General features: G+C 35.8%; 1 protein-coding gene across 2 annotated transcripts in view; it reads right to left on the bottom strand.

Moving 5' to 3' along the window:
• Positions 1–15,600, bottom strand: part of LOC123671082 (calbindin-32) — a 151,009-nt gene that overhangs the window by 30,123 nt on the left and 105,286 nt on the right. For both annotated transcript variants that reach the window (XM_045604746.1, XM_045604747.1), the window contains exon 3: positions 4,772–4,930. In XM_045604746.1, coding sequence (XP_045460702.1) covers positions 4,772–4,922 — 151 coding nt within the window. In that variant the 5' untranslated portion in view covers positions 4,923–4,930. The remainder of the gene's footprint in view (positions 1–4,771; positions 4,931–15,600) is intronic.

Below are 15,600 nucleotides of genomic sequence, written 5' to 3'. Positions count from 1 at the left end.
GTTATATGCGGAAAAAAACTTGTTTTTCTCCGATTCTGTTGGCACGGAACATTTTGTTCAACAGATTACCGCTGAGTGGCTTCCATTATGGCTAATTTTGTTTATGAGTGTTCCGGAATTGTTTGTCCGACGTTTTTTGATCGATGAGAATGTGGCTGAGATGAAACTTTGTGGGTAAATTCGAGGAGCGCTGACAAAGCGTCGAGAAATTTCGAGCGATCAACAATAAAATTTGCACAAATTTTGCGATTGTTTTTTTTTATTCACTTGCAAAATTTCAACTCGGTCGAATTTGTTGTTACGGAATTATTTCGTGATTTTTTTCGAAATCATGCTTGAGTTTTCTATGGTCTTCACGGAGATATCCGCGAAGCTTGATGATATTAGGTGTACAACTTTTCTTCTGCGGTTCAACAATACATGGCTGTAGTGGTAAGTGGTAGTCAAAATGAATAGATCGTAGATGTCAAACAGTAAGCTTAGGAATTTGTGAACATAACGCCATTGAAATATTAGTCGATTTGTGTAAGCATCATGTAAGCTTACGAGCCAAATTCTCGTCCTTTGCCGGAAGTTTCAATTTTCTGCTTCAATATGAAGATATCTGTGGCTGAGGCTCATCGAATGTTCCAAAATACCTATGGTGAAGACGCTATAAGTGCAAGAACGTACCGAGAGTGGTTTCACTGCTTCAAGAACAGTAATTTTAACGTCGAAGACGGCGGTGAAAGAGATAAGGTTTTCGAATATGCCGAATTGGAGGCATTACTTGATCAAGACTCGTGTCAAACGCAACAAGAATTGGCAGGATCAATGGAAGTGACGCAACAAGCCTTTTCAAAGCGCCTGCAAGTCACGGGAATGATTCAGAAACCAGAAAATTGGGTGCCGTACGAGTTGAAGCCGAGAGATGTTGAACGGAGTTTGTTTGCTTGTGAACAGCTGCTTGCAAGTCAAAGACGAAAGGGATTTCTGCATTGCATTGTGACTGGAGACGAAAAATGGGTTCATTACGATAATCCCAAGCGCAGAAAATCTTGGGAATATCCCAGCTATGCTTTCACGTCGACGGCTAAACCATCAGGTTCCAAGGTCATGCTTGGTATTTGGTGGGACCAGCCCGGTGGTTTTACAACCGACTGAAACAATCACAGGCAATCGTTATCGAACGCAATTAATGCGTTTTTGCCGATCATTGAAAGACAAACGGCAGCAATACATCGAGAGACATGATAAAGTGATTTTACAGCATGACAATGCTTAACCTCATGTTGCGAACAAGGTCAAGACAAACTTGGAAACGTTGAAATGGAAAGTCTTACTCCACTTGCCGTATTCTCCACACGTTGCTCCTTCGGACTAAAACTTTTTTCGATCAAAGCCACATGGCCTGGCTGGCCAGCACTTTTGTTCTTATGGAGAAGTAAAAATTGGATCAATTCGTGGATTGTTTCCAAAGATGACCAGTTATTTCAACGCGGGTTCCGTACACTGCCCGAAAGATGAGAGTAAGTAGTGGCCAGCGATGGACAATACTTTGAATCAGAAATGTATAACCAATTTTTTACAATAAAGCCTCGAATTTTGGAAAAAAACGTCGGAAGCAAAGTTGTATGCCTATGTACATTTGAATAGCACCGATATCATTATGGTACATCTTAAATGAAGAGTTCTGTGGTTTCCATGGGCTCATGAATGACCAAGCGTGTAAATGTTCCTAACTCCACTCCAGGGCTTTTTTTTGAATATTTGCTGTATAATGTTGTATTCATTTTATTGAGACCAAACAGCCTTGAGTAGGATCAGAATCTGGAAGGAAGACTACCAACTCAGGCTTCTTTACTTTATTCAATGAATTCCTTCGTCATTTAAATGTAATATCTAAAACCCTCAATGTTTCACTTGTAATGTAACTGAACTTTGTGAAAACAATATTCACCGAGTGAAATGAGTTCTATGCCAAATGTTGAAGTGACTAAGCTCTGCTCTTCAACACAAAGTAGTGGCTGAAACTACCGTCGAAATTTGTTTTCAAGAGCAACGATCTGTATTGATAGCTCGTGTTGAATTTCAACATGCCATCCTCAGGATCGGATTGTTTCTAAACTTGGAATGTTCGCTATCTGTCTCACGTTTTTCAAATTGATAAGTAGGAGCAAGTTTCCGACATTGATATATCCTTCAGGCTGCGTTGAAAACCGCATCGAGATCCGTCTAAAGTTCTCAAGAATCGAAGTTAACAACTCTATTTCGTATTCCGCTTCTCCTTTTGTCAATATCCTGAACTTTCATCTCACTTGACTCGGGAATTCTCCTATCCTTGACAGGATAGGATTTGTGAGGAAATCCTCCGCCTTTTGACTTCCATGTCGAACAAAGCTCCTTTTTCCTTTTCAGGTCTTGCTGCATCGATCTAACAACCAATTACAGTTGGAATGATGTAATATTAGGGCGATCCAATTGGTGCTTGATAAAATAAGTATAAAAAGAAAACCAAATCAATATCATTTTCCACTAAGTAAGGACTGAATGAATTAAATAAAAAGAAAACGATTACTGTCACATGAGACAAATGAATAATTTTACAGTATTATAGGTTAGATTCGCTATTCTACTCATGATGGCAGTTACTCTGATCTTTTTTCGTATTTCAGTGTATGGAATTCTGTCCCTCAAGCTTTGACCCTGCATCATCCTTTCCATGGCCTTTGAGTTACTCTCAGTTGTTCTGCCACTTTTTTCGTTATCGCTATAGTTTCTACACCATATGTTGCCACTGGTAATATACAGCTGTCGTAGGTTTTGTGTTTTGAGTGTGGAGGAATAGTTTTGTCCTTAAAGATGAAACTCACTTTGCCGAAGGCTGCCCATGCTATTCTTCTCCCAATTTCTAATATTTGATTTTCTTTTCCATTTTTAATCATATGCCCCAAATATACATATTGTTCCACCTTCTCTATGCTTATGTTATCCTATAGTGATATCTTCCTGACTATGGCTCATTATCTTCGTTTTGTCAAGATTCATCTTTAGTCCCATTTCCTTTGACTTTTCATTCAGGTCGTGTAGCATCGATTTTAATTCATAGATGTCTGTGCTTATCAGTACTATGTCGTCTGCAGTGGGTTGCACATGTTACAAGGCAGAGTGTGGAGAGATGGTCACATAAAGTTTTGGAGACCTCGAGAGGCGAAAAGAAGAATAGGAAGACCGAGAAGAAGATGGATAGACGACATAGTCGATGTAACCGGCAAGCAATGGATGAAAACAGCAAAAGAAAGAGAAGCTTGGAAAAAACTGGAAGAGGTCTATATCCGACACTGGATGAAAGAGTGCTGAAGAAGTAGAAGGAGAAGGAGATAGGTTAGATTATTACCCAGATGTCTAGAAATATTGGTGTGTCCACTGATTAGATCTTGTTAACCTATAATACTGTAAAATTATTCATTTGAACATGTATCAGTCTTTTGTTCTCTTTATACTCATTGAACACATCGTAGCGCCACCTATAAAAGGTTATAGGTGGCGCTAGCTGCATTGTTGAGATAATACCTTTCTTTTCTACTGGTCTTTACTTGATACATACTTGTTCACGATAGTTCGAAAAGAGAATTGATAACTTTACTCTTATTGACAAACAAAATTATTAATAAAAAAATCTCAAATTGATAGATTGCTCCTAAATCCTAATAATGGCTGTTGTGACCACTGCCTCATCATTTACTCGGCTCATTTCATAACTAGTACTCAGAAATAATAGCTTAGGATTATGAGCTCGTGACATAATATCAATATACATAGGTCATGAACTGATGGTATGAAATGAATGCGTTTTTATAAATCAGTTGCTGTTAAATATTTATTGAACAAAATTAATATCGATGACGAATTCCATTTCAATTTCACGTTTTTGAATGATCGAAATCATGTGCTTGATTTCCTGTATAGATCATGCAGTAATAGATAAAATGATAAATTATAGAGGTCATCAAAATTAGTGTATGTGGTTACGCAGTGAAACTTAAACTTGCAGTACCTAAACTTCCTTGATAATGAAATAACCCAATTTCCCGATAATAATTAATCCAAAATGTGAATTTCCTGTGGTGTTAGTACATTTATTATGTAAAAATATTTATGATTTGAATATCTTGAAAAGTTCAAAATAGAAAACTTTTCTCAATTTATAGGACTCTGGCTATCGATGTTAAGTTGCATATTATAAGGTTAAATAGTTTTACATATATAGTATATGTAAAACTACAGCCAATTCAGATCGGATAGGTTTAAAATTGGACCAGAAAGGTTTTTCTGCATTTGAAAGAAGGTGAGAATCAATACTTTGTGAATAAAACTTTCAGATTTCAAATGAAAATAAACATTGTGAATGAGTTCAAAATTGCAAAAGCATGTTGGAGTTCAAATTAAAGGGTTAGGAACATTGAAATCAGGCGACCAATTTGGACTAAGCCAACGTTTTTTGGTATTTACCTATTTAAACTTTTCAAAGCTACAGAGAAAACAAACAAAATAGGTATAATATTGCCAGTATAGTGTATAGTAGAAATGAATATTTTGGAAAGCAATTGTATTACCCAATCAAAAGCCGTATTTCTGTCACGTAGGTGCTTCACTAGTTCCATATAATATTTCATTTTCAGAATCTTCACATATGTTCGAATATCCTCTCCCATCATATCTTATATTTTAGTTGAGTAATATTAAACCTGAGTGGAGTTAAATTGAAGTGATATTGAAAAATTTAACTCACCATCTTTATCGTAATGGCTCCAAACCTCCATGAACTGGTTGGCAGACAATTTCTTGAGCTCTCTAGAGTCAGGATCCCTGTATTGCCTCATAAAGTTGGTTGCCTTCTCTAGATTCAGTCTTTTGCTGGCTGTTGGATCTGCTGAAGACATCTTAATGTCTGCAAAGAAGGGAGTTTATGAACCAATGAAAAAGCAATGTTGAAAGCTATGAAAGCTCGGATAATATGGATTACCTAGAAATTTCAACTTCATTGAAGGATATATCTTTTGAAAATGTGAATCATATGAAACAAATATTCATTTTGCACTACTCATACACAGGGTCTTTCCAAACTAGAGATACCAATAAAAATAAGAGATTCCATGGTTAATTGTAAGATTGAAAACTTCTGTAAACACTTTGTTTTCGAGATACACTGTATTTCTTGTAGTACTACTTTTTTGTGATGATCATAAAAGTTTGTCGAATTAAATTAATCATTGCTACATATATTTTTTTATAATAGTCCTTGAAATAAATTAATTTTGCATCACAGATCACTTATTGAATTTTTATGATATTTTGAATTTTTCTGAGAATTCCGAGAGAATTGTTTGACATTTTTTTCTCGGAATATGCAGCAGATACGACAAAATAACAAGAAATTGAAAAGTTTTGGATCAGATTACAGTTTCTTTCTACATTTTGTCAAACAACCAGTGGTCTACCAAAAAAAAAGTTCTGGATGAAAAGAGCGAGCACTGTTACAAAAACTACGTCACCCTGTAGATCAGCAATCGAAATTGGCATATCACGTGATTTAAACTCGAAATTGGAATAATTACGTCAAATTTCAATTGAATAACTTGTGTTTCGAAGATGCTATGGGAAGAAAATTGAAAAAAAAAAATTAAATTTCATGTCCATGTTAATACGACTTTTTCTTCATAAAATCCTCCGGGAAATCTCTCAATTTAAGAACGCCCCGTATATTTTTAGACCTCAAAAGTGGCAGTATTAACTGAGTATTTTCACTTTGTAAAAAAGCTTATCCAACTCATTCAAGAATATTTTGTCATATTTGTATTATAGATACATATTAAGATTTACGTTAATATTACGCAAATATTAAAGAATAAATTAAATTTTGTCATGTCTCTATGCACCGAACGCCCAATTAACGTTAAGGATGAGATAACTATGGTAAAGCAATCAAATATTTTTTCCTCGGAAAACGCTTATAAGTTCAGCTAGAATCCTTCACTTGTAACAAGAGCATGTTAGCATAAACTTCCTTGCTTCACGCTGTTATTACCCATCCCTTCTATCCGCCAACGTTCGTTATAAATCTTCCACGTCTCATATCCTTCCTTACGATCCGAAAGCCGCATAACTCAAGCCCACGTTCAACAAATAGAAGGACAAACCGAAGGACTCAGACTTCGTTCCTTGCAGCCGCCGGTGCTAACTTGTTGAAAACGTCAGAAAACGGTCGCACGTCTTGCCTAACTGGCGTGCAGTCGTGATTTCATCGCAATGCGCTCCTAAGATGAGATGTAGGGCTACTCTGATATTTCAAAGGATCAAGAGAGCATAAGATTCTCAAAATTGGACCGCTGAAGGAGGTGTCGCGTTTTTGACGTTTTCCTACTTAGGAATAGTTATTTGTTTTATCTAAGACTGCTTCATTTGGATGGTATTTGACCACTGAATTTGCTGCATTTGCGATTCGTAATGAAACTCATTACACATCACCAATTTCATTACGTAATGAATTTTTTTTTGTTGGAGAATTCAGATAATGAATAAATTCGTACCTAACCAATAACCGGCATACTCTGCTATGGGTACCAGGGCACTGTGGGGTTGAAGGAAATGAGAGAGCGGACGAGCTTGCAAAAAGTCCATCAAGGTTAAGACCTGCTGGACCTGAGCCTTTCTGTGGGATAGGAAAAGACCAATACAAAGATCTCATCCGGTGGTAAACCGTTCGGACAGTTACAGGATGGCCTTGTTTTCCTAACCACTCATCAGCCAAAGGTCTCTAATGGCCATAAGTCTTAGACGTCGATCTTGAACTTCATTTGTGCCCTTTCGACGTCCGGTGCCTACTCTTCTTCGATTTTGAGCATTATCAAACCACGCTTGACAACATCTCACAACAGTAGTTGGATTTCTGTTCGTACGGTTAGCGATTTCTTGAAATAATTCGAATAATTCGACCTCTTTCAAATTCACTTAGCTGGCGATAAATTCAGCGTACACGTGCTCTAGGCATTGTAACAACTGAACATCCACCTTGGAATAAAAATTGTTCACATGAAAAATTCTTCACGATTTTTTTTCTCTGAATTCAATCATTTACTCCTTGCTATAGTATCTATGTTTTACCAAAAAAAATTAAATTTAGCAGCTTCTTCTGGGTGTTGGAGTTTCTTAGTCAGTTAGTTCATGAATCATAAAAAATACTGAAAAAGAATTCCAGAATTTTCCGAGAAACCAAGGTATAGCAAACAGTCTTTTTTCGGAAACGCCCTCTAACTTAAGGAAGAATCAAAAAGTATATCTAGTATCTGCTTTTTGTTATCTTATTTTTTCGAAAAGTTCTCATGATGCTTTCAGTGAGCATCGAATTTGGGACACCCTGTCCAAAAACGGTTTTTCAATCCCAATGTGCAATTTTGTCGATGCGGACTTGTTAAAATTGTTCGCACGTCCTGTCCAACTGTCGTTCTCACCCCATTTCATCGCAATGCGCCCATAATATGAGATTCGGCACTGCTGCAGCTTGAAATACTTGCAGAGGGATTTTAAGAGATCTACGTGCTCGACGTCGAACTGGAGATAATTGCAGGTTAATTACCGGAGATGCTGGTTATTAACAACCGGAAGGAGTGGTTATTGCGTCCTTTTATTGGAATAGAATGGTTTGCTTTTGGTTCATTATTTCTGTTAATGAACCCCAGGGAGTGTTAGGGGAGAAAACAGTTCTAGCTAGCTTTGAATTCGTGTTGCTTTTTTTAATTGGTCTGGTGGGAAGGCTTTTTAGGTAGAAACAAAAGCTTATTTATGAGGTGAACAATCGTTTCATATTAGTTGAAAAGTAATTTTTACGTTGATATTGAATATTGATAGTTTCCTTAGTTTTACAGGATGTTCTAAATAGTGACGTTCAAAAGAATTATCTAATTCACTCATACCCAGGAGTATTCGAAAATAAACCCTGATTATAACTCGAAAACTAAAGAAAAATAATATAACAATATGATTGTTTTTGTATTTTTCGAGTTATAATTTTTTCAAAATTTTTAGTTTAAGAAATATCATATCATATTTTCAGTTTTCCTTTTGTGACATAATCATCTTGCATACAAAATAATTAACTTTCTTACATTCCTTCAAGTACTCAACAAAAGTATCAAAGGAAGAATTTAAGTTTTTAGTGGAATCGGCTCGAAAACTACAAACAATCGCGTAACATTCACGGAGTATTTTTGAATACCCCTAGGTAACGGGTGTTTTTTTCGAGGTATATAACTTTAAGTTGGCATTATTGTTCGAGATAACGACCGATTTAACAGCTGTTAAGTGATTTATTCTCAGTTTGGTTTGGCAATTCATCATGAATAGACTCACGCCTGAACAACGCTTGCAAATAGTGCAATTTCATTTCGAAAATAATGGTTCTGTGCGGAATACGTATCGCGCACTACGTCCATTTTATTTCGTTTAGCGATGAAGCGCACTTCTGGTTGAATGGCTGCGTCAACAAACAGAACTGCCGCATTTGGAGTGCAGCTTATCCTCAAGTGTATGTCGAAACACCGTTACATCCAGAAAAACTGACTGTTTGGTGCGCTTTATGGGCTGGTGGAATCATGGGCCGTACTTCTTCAAAAACGATGATGGCCAGAACGTTACAGTCAATGGTGATCGGTATAGAGCCATGATTACTGACTTTTTCATTCCTGAATTGAAGAACCATGATGTCTAGGAGCTGTGGTTCCAACAAGACGGTGCAACATGTCACACAGCTCGTGCCACAATCGATTTATTGAAAGACACGTTTGGTGCCTAATTTCACGTTTTGGACCTGTCAATTGGCCTCCAAGATCTTGTGATTTGACACCGCTAGACTACTTTCTGTGAGGCTATGTGAAGCCATTGGTCTATGTGGATAAGCCACAAACCCTTGACCATTTGGAAGACAACATTCGCCGTGTTATTGCCGATATACGGCCACAAATGTTGAAAAAGTCATCGAAAATTGGACGTCCAGATTGGACTACATCCGAGCCAGCCGTGGCGGTCATATGCCAAAAATCATATTTGAAATGTAATGCTACAAGATTATCTTGCGGATAAATAAAATTCATGTCAATCGAATAATCCATCGTTGTTTTATTGCAATTTAAAGCTTTATAGCTCTAAAAAAAACACCCTTCATAAGGAATTCAGATTTTTCTATACACCCTGTATACAAGGTGTTTCAATATAGAAAAACGATTCAAGAAAATAAACCGTTTATCGGTTGATTATGTAAATTCAATAGTTGGAAATTTATTTCTTCAAAAAAAAAAATTGGACGTATGTAATTGTTGATTCTGCTAGAACCATGTTCTTCGGTTACAGCCAGAAAAGTTCTGGAGTTCAGACAACAAAAAAACTGATTCGACATGTAATTACCAGCTAGATGGTGTTTGTAAAGGATTCAATGAATAAATAAAAACATCCTCACATAACGTTCTGAATTCACAGAAAGTGAACGCTACCTTTCATCTTAAAAAAAGTAAGGTCAGATAATTCCTCGTGATGACATTGAGGCCCATACGGTCACCTTTGGCGAACAGGGGGTTTCTGATGCTTGCGTTTTGGATTAGTTGCACTCCAGTAGTAGTTCTGTTTGTTTACGTGGCCATTTAGGTTCAAATGACCTTCATCCGAAAACACGCTGTTGGTAAACGTTTGTAAGCGCTCAATTGCCTAGTTTACGAATCTCTAAATGGGATCTGAGTGTTTCAATTCGTGAACCAATTGAATTTAATAGTGGTGCAGTTTTAGATCTCTGTGCAATAACGATGCACATTAAAATCACTTGCACTCTTCCGAATGGAGAGGTCAGGATCATCACGAACACACACCAATTAAATTGTTTCACGTTCTCTTCCTTCCTCATTTAACGGAGGTACTGGGTTTTGGTTTATGTAGTGTTGAATTTGTCAAATTTTTTTGCCCATTTTCGAATGAGAGGAATGCTTGGCGCATCATTTTTGTGACGAACACCTCGAATATTGGAGAAAAGTCGAAACTCGAAATTTGGAAGAATCGAGTGAGTAAACAATAAGCGTTATATCTCTTGAAATATTGGTCACAGACCCATCACACATGAACGTTTTTTATAGATCGACAAGTGATTTAAAACAGTTTGAGGTTTCAAGTCCGTATCTTGCCTCAAGGAGAGTTGGCAGACTCGAGAATATTATCAAAATTTTTCTGAAAATTTCAGTTAACAACCTATGAATTCTGAAATAATGGACTAATCACTGAACTGCAAGCATTTTCGTGATCTACGTTATTGAATCAATTGATAGAATCATATGAAATTCCCAGTTGGGAACTCCAGTCAAAAATTTTTTTTTCGTATAGAAAATTATAGACAAATTTTTCCACCTAAAATTGCAAGACCGAAATTCGGCTATTTGAGGATCGTTCATCCTAACACCGCTTACCGATTGTTCGTTGACCTCACAGTTTATGAAAATTTTGAACTAGAAATTTTGAACAAAACCGTAAAAATTGAATCTCTCCAAAATAATCGTTATATAGCTTGGAAAATTCTACTAATGGTTAAATATTCGACCATATCGATTCATTCCTTAGTTTCATTCATACATAAAAGCGAGATTACATAAATTTCTCTGACACAATTGAAACCTTCATCTAAGCCCGATTGCGCCGAATGGAAACCTGAATTTCCCTCAAATGTGAATGTCCCATTCATATATTTCCATTCACCATATCGTTGGATTTTCTTGGTGAGCGGAATTTTCATTTATTGGGAAACTGGAATAATTCAGACGAGTTGAATTCGTGCTCATTCAACATTTTATATACATTTTAAGGTACTCCATTCCCATAACTCATATAATAAATCGTAAACGTCACAGCGTTTTTGTGCTTACTGGTAGAAGGAAAAGCCTTGGGGGGTGGATGTTGTATTTCACTGGAACAGGGCGATAAGGAAAATACAATGTACCGCAACATCTTTGAATGAAGGAAAAAGAGAGATATTTCATGTTTTAATTTATGATGCAAGCTGTGCTATGAAAAATGTAAATTATGAGTTCATTAAGCGTAAGTAATACAAGGTCAGAGCAAAACTGCATTTCTATCTGGGTTTTAAACATCATAAAAAACACCTTGCAAAATAAAATTATCAATAATCCTAGAGCCCATTTTTTAGATTACGTTGTTCATTTGTTTTTTGGTTATATCGGGTGTCCCAAGGTGAGTGGCCTATTAGATTATTATATAAACTATTGATGGTAAAGATTTCAAATTTTGTGGATAGATATTTGGCCATGTAAGGTACATTTTTGAAATAATTTCACATTTCCAGTGTTGCCGGATGTACGACAATTTGGCAACAACTTTGTTATTTTGAATGGGACATCCGGTATTTCTATTTTTTTTATGATACTCCATAAAATATTGAATCTATTCACTCTTACTTTTCCATCCTTATCTTTGACGGTTTTTGAGTTATTAATTATTTTTCGAAATTTTAGGTCAAATTGGCGTATTACGAAAATGACTCTAGCTCGCTCAATATTTGAGATTTAAGTCAGAAATTTTGCAAGTCGTTAGATATTGATCTGATCTGTGTCACTGCTTTTGAATTATGGTTGTCAATAATACAGGACGCACCAAAAAAAATCATCAATTGCCAAGTTACAAAATTGTAAAAAAGTCTATTTTTTCAAATTAGACCCCTAGTATATTTTTCAATTTTTGGAATCAGTTCAACACATTCTACAATTCTTCTATTCACTTACACAGACTTTTTTACAATTTTGTGACTTGGCAAATGATGATTTTTTTTGGTCCGTCCTGTATTATTGACAACCATAATTCAGAAGCAGTGACACAAATCAGATCAATATTTAACGACTTGCAAAATTTCTGACTCAAATCTCAAATATTGAGCGAACTAGAGTCATTTTCGTAATACGCCAATTTGATCTAAAATTTCGAAAAATAATTAATAACTCAAAAACCGTCGAAGATAGGGATGGAAAAGTAAGAGTGAATAGATTCAATATTTTATGGAGTATCATAAAAAAAATAGAAATACCGGATGTCCCATTCAAAATAACAAAGTTGTTGCCAAATTGTCGTACATCCGGCAACACTGGAAATGTGAAATTATTTTAAAAATGTACCTTACATGGCCAAATATCTATCCACAAAATTTGAAATCTTTACCATCAATAGTTTCCATAATAATCTAATAGGCCACTCACCTTGGGACACCCGATATGTTTATCCTAATCACTTTTTCAATTCTTCTATTTTTAATGAGGAAGTAATCACAGTGATGCCTGTTTCACATAGGTAAAATATGCAAGACGACATAATATACGAGATTGGTTTTCAGCGATATAAATTTCATATTTCTCAAGTTCAGGATAGCTGACGAAATGAACATCTGTCGAATAATCAATTGTAGATCGAATTATAAACGTACATTTATTTATTCGGAAAATGATCCACCAAGAAGGAGATAGATTCAGAAATATTTCTATGTTAGAAATTCAATATGAAATTACCAATCTGGTTCCTCTCAGTACTACGAAACCTAGAATATCTGTGTGAAATCTGTTTTCAGAATTCCTGCGGCACAAAAACTTCTCCTTAAGGAACGTTTTCCTCGAACAGTTTCCGTCGACTGCCGCGTTTGAACGAGTTTATTTAACCAATCGCAATTCTAGCAATAGCGTAGCTCCACCCAACTACGGGATGGCTAGAATTGCGATTGGTTAGATAACGCGGCGCCGGCGGTCGACGGAAACTGTTTGAGGAAACGTAACTTAAGGAATAGTTTTTGTGCAGCAGGAATTCTGAAAACAGATTCCACTCAGATGTTCTTGTTTTCGTAGTTCCGTTTATACATAAACTTCTCTTGACACAATTGAAAACTCTCTCTGAACCCGATTACAGTAAAACTAGGAACATAAAAATACTACACTTTTTATATAAAGAAGAAAAAGGCGAAGATTACAAAGAATACAGTGGAAAATCTTTGTGCAATTACCAAAATCGGTTAACTATTTCGAATGTTAGAACCGTTTGGTATTTCTCCAAATTTTCAAAAACACCCTGTATCTATGGAAAACGGAAGTCCTGAGGTCACTTCAAACATAATTTTCCAACTACCCTATAGGTAACCAGACTACCTATATATTACATCTCGTAGTATACATCTTTTTGCTGTTTTATGAATGCAAGATAATCTGATGAGAACTTTTAATGATAGTGCATGAACTGGAAAAACTTTAAACCCTTTTATATTCCATATTTCTTTTTGAGACCCTCAAGTTTCTTCTGATTTATTACCATAATAATGAAACTTCACACTATTTCTATAGCTTTCTGAACTTTTATTTCATTGAAGTAGTTTTTTGTTCAAATGGCATGCAATAAGTTTCTTCGGTTTCATAGAAAAGTTCTGATAAGCGAACGGTATATTTTGAATGAAAAGTAGTAAAAAAGGGAATTATTCACCGAAGGCATGAGGTGCATATTTTAAGAGCTGCATTTGTAGCCTGACAGCGAAGTTCCAGAAACCTATTATGAAGCACTGAGGGCAAAAAGCATTCCCAAAGTTTATATAATACCTTTTGAACTATTCAACTATGCGATACCACCAATTTCAATTGAAAGAACCTGGAGAAATGAATCAACTATCCCTGAAAAATAAGGGTAGCAATATTGCTTTTGTGAGGTTAGCCTATATTTTGTTGTATCACTGGAGTTATGAGAACGTGCCCAACTAGGACATTGAAGTTCATTACAGATCTCAACACCTCTTCATCTTGTGATATATTAGCGCTTGGGACATTCTAATAATATCTAGGAAAGGTACCGGCAGCTAGGGAATTAGGAATCAGAGAGCTTGGTTCTCTCTTACCAGTTACATACCATCAGCTGGCCTCCTCAGAGGCGACGTGATGAAGAAAACTAGCATCGATAAAATCTTCACTGCGATGCGAAATAGAAAAAATATTAAATTGTCATTTCCCATGAATGAACAGTTAATTTAACTCGACAAGTGTCAAAAAAACTGACTTCCCTGAAGGACCCTGATAAGAGCAAAGCTTGTATCTCAATTTGAGTGCTAAGAAATAAATTTGGATATATGTATATATTCAACTTCAGTAATTCAAATTGAATGAAAATAAAGTAGTGTGGGGTTCAGAGTAATAACTATCACTAAGCGCCACCTAATTCCTTCACCTTTAACTGCTTTACTTCTCCGCAGGTTCCTATATCGACTAATAAACTCCTAATTGGTTTATCTCCCCAATCCCATGTAAACATCCCAAGATTACTTGTGGGCGATAGCAAGTAGAATGCTTAGTTGATAATTGGGTTGCGTATCTGAATATTCAGCATGAATTTGAATAGTCAGATATACTATGGTAACTGTGTTGAATATTCATATTGTTTCACACCCATAGTTTGCGGTATGGTTCCTTTATAAGATGGAAAACCTCAAATATTTTAATGGAATTTCGAAAGATTTTACTGTATTGTACCTCGATGCAATTTCCGAAGCTGTACTAGATTTTATACTTCTTTTTTCAATGAAAGCCTACTTTTGGTAGACTTGAAAACAAAATTGGAACACTCTTTACTTTCAATAGATAAGACAGAATGAACACATCATCTACTGCAAAAATCGCATAATGGCCTCTAGATGAACTGACGAATTAGGATATCAAAAACGGACATAATGTTATGTTACTTTCAATATTCTCATATAGAGATCAGCCAACTTAGCAAAAAAGCAAATTGACAATTCTTTTTAAATTCCTCAATGAATTTATATCGGATATATGAGATGCATTTTTCATTATACCTTAATATCCAAACTCACCGATTCACATACTCCTACTATTTAAATGAAAAACTATCGCAGGTAGAATATAACTTTGAAATCCATTTGAGTGAGTTGAACATAAAAAAGCTTTCTTCGTGTTAAGAGTTTCCCTTTCCAACTTTTAATCGAATCCAATTATCACTAATCCGTACATTTTCACTGTTTCATTCTTATCGTTGTTGACCAATGCCAAGGTCAGAAGAAAAGTGTTTTCATAATCGGAAAATTCCAATATTTTTAAAATAAATGAGGAAAGCACTAACGTAAGGTCAGGAGCTTTTAAGCGCTTGTTAATTCATTCGTAAATTGCACCCTTGAAGATCACACAACTATATACAGGGTGATTCACCGCAATGGCCTATTAGACGTTTATATAATAATTTTGTGCCGAAAATTTCCATGTTGGGGTTTGAGACAATGATATTTGTCCCTAAGATATTTTCAGATCTCTACAATTCCCGGTTTTACCGGAAACAGGCTACTACCTCCTCATTTCAAGTGACACACCCAGTATATTAGTGCATCATTAGATTTTGTTGATAATTCCAGCAATATGCCATACCTTGGGTGAAAAGTCAACTATTCATGAGTTTGCGATTTTTATGGATTCTGCAAAAATGTAGAATTGTAAGACTATTTGTGGTTTGAACCAAAATTGTACAGGGTGTTCATCAGAAGATCATGAA

Source organism: Harmonia axyridis, chromosome 1 (genome assembly GCF_914767665.1).
Source record: "Harmonia axyridis chromosome 1, icHarAxyr1.1, whole genome shotgun sequence".
Taxonomy (NCBI): Eukaryota; Metazoa; Arthropoda; class Insecta; order Coleoptera; family Coccinellidae; genus Harmonia; species Harmonia axyridis.
The sequence above is the reverse complement of the archived record's forward strand: the minus strand, read 5'-3'. Positions and strand labels throughout refer to the sequence as shown.